The sequence below is a fragment of the Ursus maritimus genome, unplaced genomic scaffold (genome assembly GCF_017311325.1).
Source record: "Ursus maritimus isolate PB19 unplaced genomic scaffold, ASM1731132v1 scaffold_33, whole genome shotgun sequence".
Lineage (NCBI taxonomy): Eukaryota > Metazoa > Chordata > Mammalia > Carnivora > Ursidae > Ursus > Ursus maritimus.
Window position 1 is genome coordinate 19,915,165 of NW_024425897.1, and position 18,623 is coordinate 19,933,787.

The window sequence follows — 18,623 nt, forward strand, 5'->3', positions numbered from 1 at the left end:
CAGGCCCCGCCCCCTCCCCGGTTGCCTGCACCGGGGCCCGCATGGCGGCCGGCACGCGCGCGGCGGCCGGACCTCGGTCCCGCGCTGCCATGGCCCAGTGGAGGAAAAAGAAGGGGCTGCGGAAGCGCCGAGGCGCGGCCTCCCAGGCCCGCAGCAGCGACTCGGAGGACGGCGAGTTTGAGATCCAGGCGGAAGATGACACCCGGGCCCAGAAGGTAGGCGCGCGGCGCCGGGGCACACTTTGGAGCCCGGGCCCCGGCTCCGCGCATTGCCCTGCGGCCTCGATTTCCCCAGCTGGGGAGTGGGCACGGCTGAGGGTGGGGAGAGGTCGGCTGGCCGGGGGTCGGGGACAGGACCGCCAGTCTGAGCACGTGTCTCCACACCCGTCACGCCCCGGCCCCCGACGCTAGAGCCTATGCGTTCCAGGGGCCCGGGCGTTCGGGCCTTCCTGGCCGGCTTTCGGTCGCGGCCTCTCATTGGCTACCTCCTGCCCAGGGGGCGGGTCCTAGAGCCCTTTGGTCCAATGAAAAGTGCGGGTGCCAAAGTACGGACTTCCAAGAGTTTTGGGGGATTGTTGCCAGGTTGAATTAAGCGGAGGCCGGGCCTCGTGGCTTGAGGCAGTGACGCCCCAAAGCCCCTGGGTAACAAATAATAAATTAAACTCGCGTTTGCTGACCGATTAGTGTGTGCCAGACTCCATGCTAAGAACTTTACAAGCCTTATCATTTAATCCTCATACCAGCTCTGTAAGCTAAGTGCTGCCGTCCCCGTTTTCCAGAGGAGAACCCTGAGGCCTAGAGGGGTTTAGGAACTTGACCAAGACTTCACAGCTTGTGAGTGGGAGAGCCAGGATTCAAACCTCTGGTTCTAGGGCCCATGCTGTTTCCACTACTGAGTGCCAACTGTATGCAAAAGGTGGAGGGTCGGATGTGAGCACCAGGGGGGCAGAAGAGCTAAAAGCCCATTATTTCCCACAGCCTTGTGCCCAGCCGGTGCCTGGCACAGAGTGGGGTTTGGGTGAGTAGATGAAAGAGTGGGTGTTTAGGTAAGAGAGGAATCTATGTTCCAGGGACCAGACTGGATCTTATGTTTTCCCACCCCAATGGAGCCAGTGTTTGGCACACAGTAGGTGCTCTATAAACGTGGAGACATTGGTAAAGCACACAAGAGGGCAAGGTAGTAGGTGCCAAAGATGAGCCCACAGATACAGTTCAGACACAGAGCTTTGCCCTGGTGCGGTTCTGTGTTCAAATGTGGCCCAACCGTGTACTGGCTGTGGGACTTTGGAGAAGTTGCTTAATCTCTCTGTGCCGCATCTGTAGAAGGCAGAAGTTTCCACATGTGTACAAGACAGAGGATTACATGTGCCTTAAAGACTCATGAAAGGATTAAATTACAGTGTTCACGCATTCTGCTCACTCAGCAGAGGTTGGCAAACTTTACGTGTTAAGGACCAGGTGGTAAATATTTTAGGCTTTGTGGGGCCATGTAAGGTCATTCTCTTCTTTGTTTGATATTTTTACAAACTTTTAAATGTATAAAATCCATTCTTAGCTCACAGACCACACTGGACCCGCTGCAGCTCTGACCCAGACGGTTGTAGGGGGCCACAGAAGGTCACAGAGGAAAGAACATAGACTCTGAAGCCAGGGTTCAAATCCCTGCCGGCCGTGTGAGCGTGGGCAGGTCACTTCATCGCTCTGTGTCTCAGTTTCCTTCTCTGTAAAATGGACAAACTAATAGTAGCTACTGCATAGAGTTGCCGTGAGGATTCAAAGTGGGCTAATTTATACGAATGCTCAGAGCAGCACCCGGCTTCGAGTGGGTGCCGCAGAAGTTTTAACCATTATTATGAATTAGTGCTCCAGAAATGTTATTTCCGAGAGGAAGGGGGACAGCTCTGTGGTCTGAGAAGGCTCCCCAGAGGAGGTGTCTGGGTTGGATATATCTGTTCTAGGACAAGTGGGTTCTGGCTAGGCAGGAAGGAGGCCAGCACGAGAGAGCGCAGAGCTGGGAGGGGTGATGGATCAGAACGAGGCTCAGGAGAGGGGGACAGGGCAGCTTGGAGAAGTCTAGAACCACACACACAGTATGTGCTTTGATTGGCCCCCTAGGGTTTTTAATTTTGAGGGCTTTGGATGACAGCCAGGATACCATTTATGTGCTGGGTGCTGTTCTGGGCTTTACACTTACCCATTTAGTCTTCACACGCCCTGTGAGACACGTGCTCTTGTCTGTCATCCCCGTTTCCCCGACGTGGAAACAGACTCGGGGAGATTAAGTCTCTCGCCTGAGGTTTCACAACAGGTAAGTGACAAAGTGACAGAGTTGGGATTGAAACCTAGGCAGTCAATCTGCATGGCCCACACTCTGACCCTCTGCCCTGCCCTGGCCCAGTCGTAGGGGAGCCCTTTAGTAGAGAAGTCATGTGACCTGGTGGGGGCATCATGGGCTTGAATGGAGGGGTGTCCACAACAAGGTAGTCCCTCTCCCTGTCCCCAGTGGTCTGATTGTGCCTGGGGTGACGCTGCCTCTCTGTTCCTCCCTCCCAGCTGGGACCTGGCAGACCCCTGCCCACCTTCCCTACCTCGGAATGCACCTCAGACGTGGAGCCGGACACACGGGAGATGGTACGCGCCCAGAACAAGAAGAAGAAGAAGTCCGGAGGCTTCCAGTCCATGGGTGGGTGAGCCAGGCGTCCGGGGACTTTGGGGGAGGCGCAGCAGGGGTTCGTCATGCCCTCTGTGCTCGGGGCCCAGCTCTGTGGTAGGTGTTGGGTAGGCTGAGGACTGGCGCAGTGAGAGAGCAGATAAAGCAGACTCAGGGCAGCGCTGGCCACAGAACAGGCGAGGACGTTCAGGGATTTACTACAGGACAGAATGCACTTCAGAGGAGAGGGCGGAAAGGTGTAGTGGGGGGATGGGGACACCTGGCTAGCGGGAAATAATGCCGAGCTCTCCTGCTTGCTCTTTACCAGTCAGTAGCATCTGGTGCCAAGATTTAAATATCAAGGTGAGGGGCGCCTGGGTGGCACAGCGGTTAAGCGTCTGCCTTCGGCTCAGGGCGTGATCCCGGCGTTATGGGGTCGAACCCCACATCGGGCTCCTCCGCTGGGAGCCTGCTTCTTCCTCTCCCACTCCCCCTGCTGTGTTCCCTCTCTCGCTGGCTGTCTCTCTGTCACATAAATAAATAAAATCTTTAAAAATAAATAAATAAATATCAAGGTGAATATTTTTATAGTTTTAAAAAGAAGAAGCCCTAGGTATGATCTGAACCTTGTCTGACTTTTTTTCGTTTAGATGTGTGTTCGCCAAAAAACCCTGTAAACTAAGTTAAAGTAAATGCTGTATCAGGGACGTACTTGCCACCTTGGGGACGGATACAGAATTAACATCACTAACATACAAAGAGCTTTTACAAATCAGTAAGAAAAAGATACCCTGACAGAACATTGGGTGAAGAAAACGAATAGTTGACTCACAAAAGGAGTCTGGACGGTGAATTAATATATTAAAACTGCTAAACTTTTACCAGTGATTAGAGAAAAAGCAAATAAAAATATCTACATGTGGTTACTTTTTGCCTTTCTGGATCAGAAAGATGAAGGGTTGACCAAAAAGCAGCTACAGCCACGGTGCTTCCTGTCCCCAGGCCTCCGATTGTCCTCCCGTTGCCACAAGGCCGAGTCATGTTCAGTTTCCAAAGCCACCTCCTCCCCCATGCGGGGCCACGTGCCTCATTGGTCAGCACCCACACCCGCGCCCTTCGCAGCCCCTGACGACTTCCCATCCATTTCTTTTAGCTATAAAAAATTTCAAACGTATAAAAAAAATAGAAAACAGTCTCCCCGTACCCATCGCCAGTCGACCATCCTGTTTCTTCCACACCACCCCCCTGCTTGTCCCCCGCATCCTGGAGCATTCTGACGCGAGTCGCAGACATCCCCTCTCGGTAGCCCTAAATACTTCCCACGTGACCTTACCCTTGCCTGCAACAGGCACAGGTCCTCAGCAGGGCTGAGATCCCGCCACCTTGAGACCCCAAGTTGTCTCACGGCACTAAGCGTGTATTCAAGTCAGAGTCCATGTGAGGTGAATCCCACCCCGGGGGTCGGTTTGTCTCCTAAGTTTTGTTCCGCCGCCTTTCGTTTCTTCTTGCTGTTGATGTTGATGATACGGTCATCTGGCCTGGTTGGCTTCCTGTGGTGTGTCACGGGGGCTGCCCTCCCCCGACCATCCCTGTCTCTCTCCCAGGCTTGAGTTACCCGGTGTTCAAGGGCATCATGAAGAAGGGCTACAAGGTGCCAACACCCATCCAGAGGAAGGTACGAGACGGGGAAGATTAATGGGGCTTGGGGGGAGGGATTTGACCCTCCTGTCCAGCCTCGAGACCCCCGTCCCCTGTCTGAGCTGTCACATCTGGTCCGTTTCCCAGGTGGAGAAAGTTGTCCTCTTTGCCATTTGAGCCTCCTCAAGGCTGCCCACTGCTAAGCCCCTGCCCAGGCAACTCGCAGGTGCCCCATTATCACCCCTGGGTCATGAGCATTGTTCTCAGACATTTAGCCAAGAGGTGGACAATGATTCTCTGGGGTTCCGAGGACGAGGATAAGACAGGGAGGTAGAGTCTGGTTTTACCTAAGAAGGGTGTGTTCCAGCAGTGGAAAGAGTTGGGAGTAGTGAGCTGCTCATCCCTGGAAGTGTACAAAATAAGCCTTGGTAGGAATGGGCTCAGGACCGGGCAACAGACCCCTTCCCACTTAGCGAGACCCCGAGTTCACCCTCTCCCTGGGGGCTCAGTGCTCTGGAGCGTGTGGTGCAGGGGGCAGGACCTGACCCTGCCCCTCTCCCACCCGCTTCCCTGCAGACCATCCCAGTGATCCTGGATGGCAAGGACGTGGTGGCCATGGCCCGGACCGGCAGCGGCAAGACGGCCTGCTTCCTTATCCCCATGTTCGAGCGGCTCAAGACCCGCAGCGCCCAGACCGGGGCCCGCGCCCTCGTCCTCTCACCCACCCGCGAGCTGGCCTTGCAGACCATGAAGTTCACCAAGGAGGTTTGTTGGGGCCGCTGGGCTGAGCCGGGCCGGTCGGGGAGGCCTCCGTGAGCTGAGTCACCTCTCTCCCTCTCTCTCTCTTCACAGCTCGGCAAGTTCACAGGCCTCAGGACCGCCCTGATCCTGGGCGGGGACAAGTAAGAACCCCCTTGCCCCCTGCCATGGGCCCCACCCTGCAAGCACCAGCCGAGTCTCCAGGGTGCGGGTCAACGGAGCCCGGGCGGCTTAGGAACAGTGGCAGCGTCTCTGCGCACCCCACAGAGAAGGGGGAACAGGCAGTGAAATACCACAGGAGTTTCCCACGCCGCTCCTACAGGGGTTCGGGTGCTCCTAGGGGAGCCGGCGGTGCACAGGGTCGACTCTCAGGCTGCTCGGTTGTACCTACTTTAATACGCACACCTAATAGTGAGCTGTTGCACAGAAACCAAGGAGTGTTTGTAATAGCTCAGATTGCCCGATGCAGTGGTCTCATCTTTTGGGGTGGCAGTCACCATACCTGTTCTCCAGATGAGCAGACCGAGGCTATGACAGGCCCAGAGCCACGTGGCGATTTGGTGGTCGAGCTAAGATTGGACCCCAGCCTCCTGCCCCGTCCCACAGCTTCTCCCTCACAGGGCAGCCCCTTCCTTATTCTTCTCTCGGAATGTCACTGTGACCGGTCGCTTTGAATTCTGAGAAGAATGTTTGGCTTTTAAGGGTTCCTTTGCCCACGTTGTAATTTGTTATCTCTGGAGCTCCTGATTGTCCGAAATGCCTCCCTGGGCTAGGCCAGACTCAAAATTCTGGCTCCTACGGGTGTCCCGAGGGTGTTTCAGAGGAGGACCAGCGTTAGGGCTGTGTGCCCTGGGGGTTTAAGAACAAGGACAGAGACCCAGCAGCCTGGCATCTTGGGGAGCTGGCAGTTCCGGGGTTAGCTGGTAGGTGACAGTCCAGAGAGGGAGTGAGGGGAGCTCCAGGGCTGAGCCCATCTCTTGAGGAACTCTGCAGTATCAGTCCTTCTGTATGTTTGAACTCATGTCTTGTCGGGGCAGTGCCTTTGCCCAGTAGCTCGGCCACAGCCTTTCCTTACTGCGGTGTCTGGGGGCGGGTGTGGGCCTCACCTGGCCACCTGGTTCTGGAGACAGAGAGGGACTAAAGCGGCCTGTGTGTCAAGCTGACACCTCCCCTTCCCCCGCAGGATGGAAGACCAGTTTGCCGCCCTCCATGAAAATCCCGACATGTGAGTTTGGGTTGAGGACGGCAGTCTGGGGTCTCTTCCCCGACGGCCAGCTGCTGGGGAGGGCGAGGAGGGCTCTGCCGGCGGCCCCGGCCCCGGGTGACCTGGCCTACACACCCCCTTCCAGAATCATTGCTACCCCTGGGCGCTTGGTGCACGTGGCTGTGGAGATGAACCTGAGGCTGCAGAGTGTGGAGTACGTGGTGTTCGACGAGGCAGACAGGTGAGGCCGCGTGCTGCCTGCGCACCTGCGCCAAGGTTGGCCCCGAGGCCCGGAGGAAGCACTTCGCCAGGAGAGGCCTGTGTGGCCGTACTCAAGGCAGCGTTTCCCCCAACGCGGGCCACAGACCCAGGGCAGCACCGACAGTTTTTATTTTGTGTTTGTACACTGTATTTCTTTTTAGGGATATGGAAGGAACCAGTACAACAACAAACACATGATTTCAAAGAAATACAAAGTAGCACAACGTGGGGAGCGCCGACTGGAGCCAGACGGGGTGGGATCATAACCCAGCTCTGTGAACTTGGGCAAATCTGAGGGTCCGTGGCCCTTGGTGGGCTCATCCACGGACAGGGGATCCACTAGCCCACACTGGCAGGTGCTGGGAGAGTCAGTGCTTGGAAAGCACGCAAACCGTGCCTGGCGCCGAGGGAGGGCCGCTAGCTTTGGCTTCAGCATGACACGGAGCCATGTAACTGAGAACAGACTCAAGGATTTTAGGTCATCACTGTGGGGATGAGGTGGTCACGCAGAGAAAAGGTGAACTAAACAGTGACGTGAAGAATCACATGGGGCACACACAGTGCAAGTGCAGAGAGTGCGCCGGGGGCAAGGGCGGCGGGTTTGGAGCTCGCTGGGATGGAAGCCCCTCTCCCGACCCCCGCCCTCTGTCCGCAGGCTCTTTGAGATGGGGTTTGCTGAGCAGCTGCAGGAAATCATCGGCCGCCTCCCCGGGGGCCACCAGACCGTCCTGTTCTCTGCCACGCTGCCCAAACTGCTGGTGGAGTTCGCGCGGGCGGGTGAGTGAGCCGGGGCGCGGCTAGGGGCCACCGCCGGTTTGGGGCCTTGGGGTGCTCGTCCTTCCGTGACTACCCACCCCCCAACACCTGCCCTGTGCCAACCGCAGGCCTCACGGAGCCCGTGCTCATCCGGCTCGATGTGGATGCTAAACTCAACGAGCAGCTCAAGGTGAGGCTCCACCCGTGCCCCTGCCCCAGCCTGCAGCCGAGGCCCCATGAGCCCACCGCGGCCCCTCTCCCCACAGACAGCCTTCTTCGTCGCGCGCGAGGACACCAAGGCTGCCGTGCTGCTCCACCTGCTGCGCACCGTGGTGCGGCCCCAGGACCAGACGGTGGTGTTTGTGGCCACGAAGCACCACGCCGAGTACCTCAGCGAGGTGAGGGGGCCCTGAGGGGGTCGGGTTGGGGAAGCCACCAGTGGGCCACCCTCCTGGGGAGCAGCACCTCCTCTGTGGCAAGCTTGGAGCTGCAGTTCCGTGTGCGGCCACCAGAGGGCAGCACCAGAGCTGGGTACAGGCCTGGCCAGGGATGGTCCTCTTTTATTCTTTAACTTTCAGTCATAAAGAATTGCTGGGGCACCTGGGTGGCTCAGTCAGTTAAGCATCTGCCTTGGGCGCAGGTCCTGATTCCAGGGTCCTGGGATCGAGCCCCGCAGCCGACTCCCTGCTCAGCAGAGAGCCTGCTTCTCCCTCTTCCTCTGCTGCTCCCCCCGGCTCTTTCTCAAATGAGCACGCTCTCTCTCTGTCTCTTTCTCTCTCTCTCAAATAAATAATAAAATCTTTAAAAAAACAAAAAAGAATTCCAAGCACATACTAACGTCAGCGAATAGCATCACGAACTCCCAAGTGCTCAGTTCTATCAACTCAGGCCCAGTCTTGATTCCTCTGATAGTCCCCTACATCCGGGTTGTTTTGATGTGTACCTCCCCAGCCCCTAGTCCTCCCATTTTCTGTAGATTTTCAGCATTCCGTGTATCTCACATTTTAAAATGGAGGTGTGCCCTGCAAGCTGGAAGCTGGGTAAAGTGTCCTGAGCTTCCGGGAGTAGCATGGTGGAGTTTTTCCATACGTATATACCTGGGACCCTTGGCCTGGGGCAGTCCAGGTGCCCCAGAGGCTGCCGGCGCCCCTTGCCAGTCGTTGCCACCTACCCCGGTGGCCACACCTGGGGTCTGTTATCTGAGGACGCAGTTCACTGGGTTTCACGTACGTTTAACGGTGCTTCCTTTGTGCAGCTGCTGGGATCACTGATGAATAAAACCAAAATAGTAATTTTTAAAGAGCAGTTAATACTGTCACGGTACTTCTTATGTCCCTGGGCTCAGCCTTTTATGTGTAGTAACTCATTTAGTCCTTGTCACAAAGCCACAAAGAAGGAACTATTAGTCTCCCCCATTCTACAGATAAGGAAAGCAAAGGCACAGAGAGGTTAGGTAACTTGCTCAAGGTCACACAGCTTGTTAGTGGCAGAGGCGGGATGAAGTTGGTGTCCTGGGCTGGCACTTTTACAGGAGACCTCTGCACATGTCATCTCCTTTGATACCCCTCTGGCCCTGCAGAGAGATAGGAGGTGATAGAGGCCCCGTTTGTACTGATGACACTACCCCTCAGAACTAGGATTCAGACCGGAGGTGTCCCCCTCCAGAGCCGTCGGTCTTCCCAGCACAGCGTGGCACCCCCGCCGTGGCCTGGCTTCCTCTCCTGTCTCCCGGAAGCCCTCTTACCCCTTTCCCTCCCTCTTGTCTTCACTCTGCACAGCTGCTGACAACGCAGGGGGTGAGCTGCACCCACATCTACAGTGCCCTGGATCAGACGGCCCGTAAGATCAACCTCGCCAAGTTCACCCACGGCAAGTGTTCCACCCTCATCGTGACGGACCTAGCAGCCCGCGGCCTGGACATCCCGCTGCTGGACAACGTCATCAACTACAGCTTTCCTGCCAAGGGCAAGCTCTTCCTGCACCGCGTGGGTGAGGAGCCCATGGCCGGACCTGGCCCAGGGTGGGAGCTGACAGTGCAGGGCTCAGTGCTCTAGGCAGAGAAATCGAGGCCTGGCCAAGGGCCCCGTGAGTTCGCATCTCTGGGGGATGTGGCCCAGGCCTGATTCCCACAGCTCCGAGCAGCTGCAATCCTCCCGCTGTCTGGATGCCCTGTTCTGGGCTCTCTCTCCCTTTCCTGTCCTGGGGCCTGGTGGCATGTCCCCTGACCCCCCTCCTCATCACAGTCCTCTCCCTGAAACTCTGTCTTTTTAGTTCCTCTCCTTCAAACCTTTGCAAGATCGAAATAACACACAGACCCCTCTGCCTCCTGTTCATCGAGGGCAGACGGGAAGGGGCTCCTGACCTTGTTAAGTCAGCACGTGGGACCCACCTTCATCTCTGCCCTCCCAGGCCAAGTACTCTGTAATTTTTCAGGGATGAAAGTAAGGCTCCCACATAGTAGGAAAACTGGAAACTGAAGCAAAGCACACAGAAGGCAGTAAGCCACGTGCCTGTTATTGGGGATACTACAGCAACTGGTGCCCCCCCCCCCCCAGCGCTCCTGTCGGGCCTGGGTGCGGGCATTTTACTGGCTCTTTCTGTCTGCACAACCATCCTATGTAGTGGGTGCCAGCAGCATCAGCCCCATTTTATAGAAGAAGAAACTGAGGCCAGGGAGGTTCATAACTGGCCAGGGGTCATACAGTTAGCAAAGTGGGATGGCTGGGTTTGGAACCTCCTCTTCCCCACTGTCCCTGCTTGCCTCCCTGGTGACATGGCTGTCATTTTAGTATGTCTCTTGTCACTGCTGCCTCTTTAAAAGTCGTGGTAAAGTATACATCATGCATGATTACGATTTTAATCGTTTTTAGGCATAAGTTCAGAAGCATTAAGTACATTCGTGTGGTTGTGCAATCGTTACCACCGTCCGCCTCCAGAACCTTCTCGTCTTTCCAAACGGAAACTCTGTTCTCGTTAACACTAACTCCCTGCCCTCCCTCCCCCAGCCCCAGGCAACCACCATTCTATTCTCTTTGCCTTCTTTTAACTCGTAACTGTGCGTGCTTCGTGCTTCGTGCTTCGTTTGTAAGTACAAATAAGTTCAGTGCGTGTCCGTGAGAGAAGAATCGGGAGGGCAGGTTCCATGTGATTGAACTTCGTTGAATAAGTAAATTCTGGCTGCCATGCTGGGCCCCGGGAGAATTGCTGCCACCTTCAGTCAGGGCGTGTGGGAGGCCTCCATCCGGGTCCCCGGCCGCGGGTCTGGGGGCCTGGGCTCCCTGTTGGTTGCTGCTTGCTGTGCCCTGGTGTCTATGGCTCTGGGAAGAGCTGGCTTCAGCTTCCTTGAGGGGTCTGCAGAACCCCCCCCCCCCCCCCGCAAAGCAAGTTTCTCACGTGCCGTGTGACCCACAGTGAGAGTCAGACCACCCCGAACGAATCTTGCAAATGTGGTGACTCTTTGTTTTTGCAAGATGCAGAAACAAGCCAGAGGTAACGTTACACTTGGATTCACTTAACACAGAATTAGAATCACACTGGACATTCTTTTCCTGTCACCTTTGTCTTGCGTCAGCGCGTGTGTGTCGTGCGTGTCGTGCGTGTTTTCCATTCACCATTAAACATCACGCTGTGACGGGGTTGGCAAATCTGTGTTTGTAAAGGGCCAAATACTAAATGCTTTAGGCTCTGAGGGCTTGTAATCTCCCTGATCTCTGCCATTGTAGCTCGAAAGCAGCCTTAGAAAATATGTAAATGAAGGAGCATGGCTGTGTGCCTATAAAACTTTATTGACACAAACAGGGAGGGGCCAGGTCTGGTCACTGGCTACAGCGTGCCGGCCCCTTTCCTCACCTGTGTTTTTGTCCCATCATGTGGTCATCAGCTAAGTCGTTTAGCCAGGCCTCTGTCAAGGCTTGAAGTGGTTTCCCGCTTGGGCTTGTTCCGGGCAGAGCTGCCGTAGACACCCTTGAACATGCATCTTTGGATCCTTGGGGAAAGTCTCCCGAAGTGGGGGTGCTGAAGACTTTTGATGTTGATAATGAACACAGGGCCTTACCTTTATTTCTGCTCATTTCCCAGAGCACTGTTTGGGCTCACACGCTTGTGCAGCCCTTTCTCTTTTCGTAGTGGAGGACAGCAGCTCAGTGAGGTGTGGCCTTGGCCTGGCCCGCACCCTTAGAGTCGGGCCAGCGGGACTCATGCTGGGCTGTAGGGCCCTTTGTCTTTGCTTCAGCTTGACCTTTTTTCGCCACAGGCCGTGTGGCCCGGGCCGGCCGAAGCGGCACAGCCTACTCCTTGGTGGCCCCAGACGAGGTTCCCTATCTGCTGGACCTGCACCTGTTCCTCGGCCGCGCCCTCACCCCTGCCCCCCGCCATGAGGGGTTCTCAGGTGAGTGGAGGCTGGGACACTGAGGCAGGAGGTCCCTGTGGGTCACCTGTGGAGCTCCTGGTGCAGGCCGGGGAGAAGCTGTCTTGGCTCTGGGAGGAGGCCGGCCTGGACTTGACCCCAGGGCGCAATCCCTGTATTTTAAACTCAGAATTTCACATAGAAATCCAGATTCCTGATGTCTGTTGGAAAACGGTTGGGTCTGACTGCTCAGTCTACCTTTTCCTGAGGTTGCTGCGCAGTTGGTCTGGGCCACGTGCCCCGGATAGATGGGTCCCCAGGTTCACTGCAGCCCCTGCCTCCCCTGCTCCTCTTGTCTGGCCCCTGCGGGCATCTGTTTGAGACCCTGCCCTTGACTAAGTTTCCGGGGCAGGCAGAGGGAGACTGAGGTTCATTCAGGCCAAGCTCACAGAGCTTTCCCTTATTCTCTGTGGGGCGGAATTGCATGGGGTGGGCAACAGCGATCATGGTAGTCTCCTGTGGTCCTACTGTGTGTCGAACTGTTAATGTACATCGTCTCCTGTGTCCGTCTGGGAACATCGGGAGGGTCGCTTTACAGGTGAGGCCCAGCCACACATCCCACGTTGCTTGTTACTCAGCAGGGAGGTGGGAGCCTGGATTCAGGAAGCCAGGTGTAAATGGAGCCCGCACTCGGGGCAGCGCTGCACGTGTTCACTGAGCACCTACTGTGTGCTGCATCTGAGGTTCAGAGCATCAGGAGTGTCTGCCATTGAGCCGCTGGGCCCATTGTCCAAATGTAGATTCTGGAGCCCTTGGCAGACCCCCTGGGTTGAGACCCAGCAGTGGGGATGGGAGGGGCAGGGAGAGGGAAGGAGCCCCTATAGCAGGGTCCTAACAGAAGCCAGCTGTGGAGTAGTTCACTGTTGGGGGGTTTGCCCCGAAGCTCTCCAGGGTGGGCAGCATGGCCCGGGACCGACGTAGTCCAGAGGAGGTGGGCGGCCAGGCTCTTAACCCGATGCGGGGGCCGAATCCTGACACAACCCTTCAGCATGCTGCTGGGCAAGGCTAAACCTCTGCTGAGCCTCAGTTTCCTCTTCTGTAACGTGGGATTGTTGGGGGATTCCATGGTCTCATGGGAGAGTCAACAGAAAGAGCGAGCGAAGGAATGGCTTAGGCTCCGCAGGTCCGATGACCCGCGGCAGCTCCTCAGTCCCGCCCTTCTGGTGACAAGTTAGCCAAGGACAATAAGAACCTTCATGGGGGGGCTGAGTTCCAAGAAAACGATCTTCGGGAGAACAGGCAGCGGCCCTCGGGCTGTAATTGCGGGTCGAGCTCTGTTGAGCGGCCGGTCGGAGCAGCCGCTCCGTAGCTGGGGATTATTTCGTGCTTCAGGGCCGGGGAAAGGAGGGACGGCTGCAGGTAGGACGCCGGGCTGGCAGGCCTCTGATGGGCTGCGTGTGTGGCGGCAGGCGCGGGCGGCACGGATGGCGTGCTGGGCCGGGTGCCGCAGAGCGTGGTTGATGACGAGGAGGGCGGCCTGCGGAGCACCCTGGCGGCGGCGCTGGAGCTGCGGGGCCTGGGCCGGGTGGCCGACAACGCCCAGCAGCAGTACGTGCGCTCCCGGCCCGCACCCTCGCCCGAGTCCATCAAGCGGGCCAAGGAGCTGGACCTCGCGGGGCTGGGCCTACACCCCCTCTTCAGTGAGTCCCTGCAGGGGGCGTGGGGCGGTGGGCAGCGGGTGGGCCCCGTGGAGCCTCCCCGGCCTCACACCTCCTCCTCCCCATGCCCACCAGGCTCGCGCTTCGAGGAGAAGGAGCTGCAGCGGCTGAAGCTGGTGGACAGCATCAAGAGCTACCGCTCACGGACGGTGAGTCAGGGAGTGGGAGAGCCCACGGGGTCTAGGGGTCACGGTGGCTGCCATGGAGCCAGGACTCTGGCTGAGCTCCTGACCCCCAGCAGGACCCCAGCGGGGCTTTTCTTCTGAGCTTGAGGCACTGCCTCTTCAGCATCCCTAGAGATGCCTCTTGTTCTAGAACTGTCCCTGCTGGTCTGCAGCAGATTCCCCATGTGGTAGCCACTTCCTGCCCCTTCCAGAGGGGTAGACTGAGGCTCACAGAGGGGAGTGATATGTGCCAGGCCTGTTTGTGATTTCAGTCACCTGTCATCCCCTCTTGGCTCCCACTGGGCACTCCATCTGGGGCCAATGCCAAGCATGCACAGAAGCTCAGAAGGACCTACCTAGGAGTGGGCAAGCCTGGCAGGCAGCCAGTATCAGGGAAAAGGAGCTGGAGAGGGTCCTAGTTGAGAGTACTGGTTTCAGAACCAGGTGAACCAGGATCGAGATGCCACTCGCTTGTCTCAGCTTTGTGACCTCGGGTTGCTTACTTGACCTCTCTGGGCCTCCTTTCTAATGGTGAAATACAGGGAACCAGAGTACGCACCTTACAGAGCTGAAAGGACTTGGGGAGGAATGCCGTAGGGAGCCCACCAGGCTGGTGAGGGCAGGGCTGGGAAGAAGGAGGCCCATGGGTGAAGGACTCATGTGTTCCCACCACAGACCATCTTTGAGATCAACGCCTCCAGCCGGGACCTGAGCAGCCAGGTGATGCGCGCCAAGCGGCAAAAGGACCGCAAGGCCATCGCCAGCTTCCAGCAGGGACGGCAGGGGCGGCAGGGGCGGCAGGAGGACACAGCTGGCCCTGCCCCCGGCTGCCCGGCACCCCTGGAACAGAAGCCGGAGGAGGAGGAGGAGGAGGAGGAGGCAGCGGGAGAGAGTGTGGAGGTACAGGTCCCACCGTGGTGACACTAGAGTCTGGGCCTGGGGCTGGAAAGTGGGTCTTACCCCGGTTGGCCCACAGCCCCTCCTCCCGCACCTGGCCTGCTTTGCTGGTGCTGCGGTCGTCCCGCAGTGCGGACGAGGAAACAGGGTGCAGATGGCAGTTCCAAACTTTTAGAGTCCCAGAAGCTGCTGGCCCTTAACTCTAGCTGGACTGGCGGGTGGAGAGGCTGGCGGCGGCTTCCCCGGGGGCTGCAGGTGTGACGCCGGGCCTTGGTCTGCCAGGATGTCTTCACGGAGGTCATGGGCCGGAAACGGCAGCAGCCGGGACCCAACCGGGGAGCCAAGAGGCGGAGGGAGGAAGCCCGGCGTCGGGACCAGGAGTTCTACATCCCCTACCGGCCCAAGGACTTCGACAGTGAGCGTGGGTGAGTGGCAGGCTGGTCTGGGGTGGGGTAGGTGGGGCCTGATGGGCCCCCCGCTGACCCTGTGGCATGTCCCCGCCCTTCGTCTGCAGCCTGAGCATCGGTGGGGATGGGGGGGCATTCGAGCAGCAGGTGGCTGGCGCTGTCCTGGACCTGATGGGGGACGAGGCCCAGAACCTGACCAGGGGCCGGCAGCAGCTCAAGTGGTGAGTAAGTGAGCATGCACCCCCGTGCCCCCCTGTCTGCCCTGCGGTCCCACACAGCGGGCAGGTGGCCCCTATCTGTCCTGACTCCCGTTTGTTCCCCTAGAGCAGGAAGTATCACACCCCCCACTTGATTGTATGCAGCATGGATTGTGAGCCCTCCTGGGTTGTCCCACGTGATGACACACAGCAAGGACAGTGACCCCACCGCCCCCACCCCCACGTCCTGTCCCCTTGATGTGACCGTACACAGCACGGATCTCGATCCGTCTCTCCTTGCTGCCAGCTCGTCTTTCTCGACAGAGCTCCTGACACATTTCTCCCATTTGGACTCTGGTTCCAGAGAAATGCTGTGACTTAACCCAGGGTCACAGAGCCAGGAGGTGGTGGAGTAGGATTGGGAACCCCCGTTGGGCCCCTACCCCTGATACAAGCCCCCCAATTCCCAGTGACCCCCACACCACCTTTTGAGACCTAGGCTGCCACGAAGAGGTGAAGAGGGGCAGGGAATGGGCCTTTATTGAGCACTTGCTGTATGCTGGACCTGGGCTGGCTGCTTCCCTTGAGGGGGTGGGGAGGAAACAGGCGCCGAGGGGAAGCGGGCGCCCCAGGCCACCTCCTTCCACATTAGCTCTCCCAATTCCGTCTCCCGCAGGGACCGGAAGAAGAAACGGTTTGTGGGACAATCAGGACAGGAAGACAAGAAAAAGATCAAGACCGAGAGTGGCCGCTACATCAGCAGCTCCTACAAACGGGACCTGTATCCAGAGGGGCGGGGCCAGGGGGCGGGGCCGAGCAGCCCCTGGAGGTGGGAGTGGGTCAGGGGAGGGGCCGAGCAGCCTCTCTCAGTGCGTACTCTGGATGTGGGGGCGGGGTTAGCAGCTTCTGTTGCCCCACCCGGAGAGGTGGTACCTATATCCGCTGGAGGGGGTTCAGGACCTGCTCCCCGCCCACTGGAGTCTAGGGCATCATGGTCCCGCGCAGCCTCCTTAACGAGGCTTCCCAGCTACCAGAAGTGGAAACAGAAACAGAAAATCGATGATCGTGACTCAGAAGATGAAGGAACATCCCACCAGCGAGGCCCAGAGCGAAGAGGTGGGAAGCGGGGCAGAGGCCAAGGTAGGATGGTCTTCAAAACAGGTTGCCAAGTGGTCCATTTGATCAGCATCACCTGGTTCTCTTTGGCCGGGCTGAGCCCTTCCGCCCGTGCCAGGCTGCAGTGGGATTTGAGCGGGCTCTGTCCGCCAGAGCCTGTCCTTTACAGCCACCGAGCGGCTCAGCCGCCCTGTATGCCAGGGCCTTGGTCAGCCCCTCAGGGCAGAAGGGCCACGGGGTGGCAGGGCTCAGGACTTCCACCGTGCCCTGCGGGAGGGATGGCCCCCACCCTGCCCCCACCTCTGTCAGCGGGCTCCCCCTTGCTGTGTGGGGACAGGTTCTGTGCTGGACACTCCCCACATGATCAGGCAGCAAGAAGACGGAACGTCTGTCTTACAGGCACAGGGAACGAATTAGCTCACGAGAGCGGCAACTGGGCCTAGGTGCTTCCCCTCCCCAAGGGCCTTCCCGGGCCAGGGGCCTAGCCCTGCTGTCTCCCTGCAACCCTGCGGGGCTGCTCACTTCCTCTTGGGTGTCTCTGGGTCTGGGTCCTTCAGTCTGGGCCCTGTTCTCTGTCACAGCCCCTAGCTCGTCCTCTGCACCTTCCTCTGGGCCCCTTCAGTGCTCCGTGTGGACTCCCCTCTTCCCTCAGCGCCTCGCCTCTCTGGCTAGGTCTCTTCCAGTTTTCCCTTTCTGTCTCTGTCTCTGATTTTCTTGGAAGCTTCCTCTCTGGGTCCCTGTTCCTCTCTGACTCTGCGTCCCTGTTCCTCTCTTCTCTCTGCCTTTCTCCTCATTCTGTCTTTGTCTCCTTTCTTCCCGTGTCTTGGTCTTTCTGTCTCCTTCTGTCTCCCTCCTCATTTTTCTTTCTCTCTACACACGCATCTCTCAGTCTTTGTCTCTCTCCTTCCCTGTCTCTCTGTGTGTCTCTTTTCCCGCTTGGTGCCTCCGTCTCCCTCTCTCTGTGCCTCTGCTCCTGCCTCCTCTGGGCCTCTCACCCCTCATGACCCAGCTCCTGGTTTTACCCGCTGCTCTGGGCCTGCTGGGCCGCGGGGTGAGGATGGCCTATGGGCTTCGGGAAGGAGCAGCTGTTCTCCCTCCGTGCTTTGTCCTCCTTGGAGGTGATGGGTCTCTGTCAGGCACCTTGGCCCCTGTGGAGACATCTGGGGCTGCCTTACTGATCATCTGTGTGGGAGCCCCGAAAAGTTCACTCTTGTGGGAAGGGAGGAGCCAGGCAGGAAGAGGGAACATGGTAGAGGAAGGGGACCCGGGGCTTAGTGGAGAGCCAGGGCGGCAGAGAATAAGTGCCCTCTCAGAGACCTGGGAGAGCAGGCTGGGGTGGGGCCACTGGCGTCTGCTGGTACCACTTTGCTGTGTGACCGTGGGCACATCCCTTCCCCTCTCTGGCCCTCTCTGACCTCTCTCCTGTGCAAGGAAGTTAAGCTAACAAGCCTAGAGCGTGCAGTCCATGGAGACAGGGACTGGAGCCTTTCTCAGTCCGTGCTGGGTCCCAGTGCCTGGCATAGAGCACATGCTCAGTAATTTCCATCAGATGGTCTGTACTCGTGATAGCGCACCTCGGAGGCCTTTACTGTGGGCTGACTGTTGTTCTGAGCACGGTGCACACCTCCTCCTCATCTCCACATTGGGACCCGTGGGGTAGGTGCTGTTCTCTAATTCAGAGTAGGGAACGGAGGCTCAGAGAAGTTAAGTGACTTGCTCAAGGTCCGGGAGGTCCCGGCTGGGATTTGAACCCGGGCAGTGTGGGCTTGAGGGTCCACGCTGTTGACCACGACAGCAGACTCTGGAAGCTTTATTAGCACCTACGATGAGCCAGACCACTGGGGCCACAGCAGTGAACCCAGAGCGGGAGCAGGGGGAGGGGAGTGGTCTGGAGGGGTCTGGGTAGGAGTCGGCTTTCGGAGTGGACTGGAAAGCCACGCTCCCTGAATTCCTGTCCTGGCAGGTGCATCCCAGCCCCGCACCCCTGGCGCCCCTGCAGGCCGCGTGCTCTCGGAGCTCAAGACCAAGCAGCAGATTCTGAAGCAGCGGCGCCGGGCGCAGAAGCTTCGCTTCCTACAGCGTGGGGGCCTGAAACAGCTCTCGGCCCGCAACCGCCGCCGGGCGCAGGAGCTGCAGCGGGCCGCCTTCGGCCGCGGCGCCCCCGCCAAGAAGGGCAAGATGAGGAAGAGGATGTGAGGCAGGTGAGCCAGCCCCGTGCTCCTCCGTCAGCGGATGTCCCTGTGTGCCACTGTACGCCTGGCCCTGTGCTGGCCGTGGAGCCCCCTGCAGAAGAGGGGTGCTGCCTCTGCCCGGGATGGAGCCATTCAGACAGGGTCTTCGGGGGTGCCCGGCGGTTTGCTGGCAAGGTCGGGACACTCAGCTGCCGCTGCTTCCATGTGTTCTAGGTGGTTCCTGAGCTCCAAGGTGGTGGCCACATGGGGCCAAGCCCTGTGTGCCTAAGGCCCAGTGATGTATTTTTAATGTAATAAACCTTTACTAAGCACCTCGAGTG

At 58.2% G+C, this 18,623-nt stretch overlaps 1 protein-coding gene across 2 annotated transcripts; it reads left to right on the forward strand.

Annotated features, from left to right (window-relative positions):
* Position 1: 1 nt before the first annotated feature.
* Positions 2-18,620, forward strand: DDX54 (DEAD-box helicase 54). Of its 2 annotated transcripts, XM_040619903.1 has the most exons (21): positions 2-215; positions 2,553-2,682; positions 4,254-4,324; positions 4,864-5,052; positions 5,140-5,189; positions 6,230-6,271; positions 6,396-6,491; positions 7,167-7,288; positions 7,396-7,457; positions 7,534-7,665; positions 9,046-9,256; positions 11,520-11,654; positions 13,082-13,312; positions 13,406-13,479; positions 14,170-14,394; positions 14,674-14,816; positions 14,906-15,019; positions 15,672-15,776; positions 16,023-16,135; positions 18,075-18,312; positions 18,517-18,620. In XM_040619903.1, exons 1-20 carry the CDS (start codon positions 42-44, stop codon positions 18,305-18,307), a joined length of 2,652 nt encoding a protein of 883 aa, XP_040475837.1. In that variant the 5' UTR covers positions 2-41; the 3' UTR covers positions 18,308-18,312; positions 18,517-18,620. The 2 variants fall into 2 exon arrangements, with proteins under 2 accessions (XP_040475837.1, XP_040475836.1); XM_040619902.1 differs by having other exon boundaries at positions 18,075-18,620.
* The last annotated feature ends 3 nt before the right edge of the window (positions 18,621-18,623 follow it).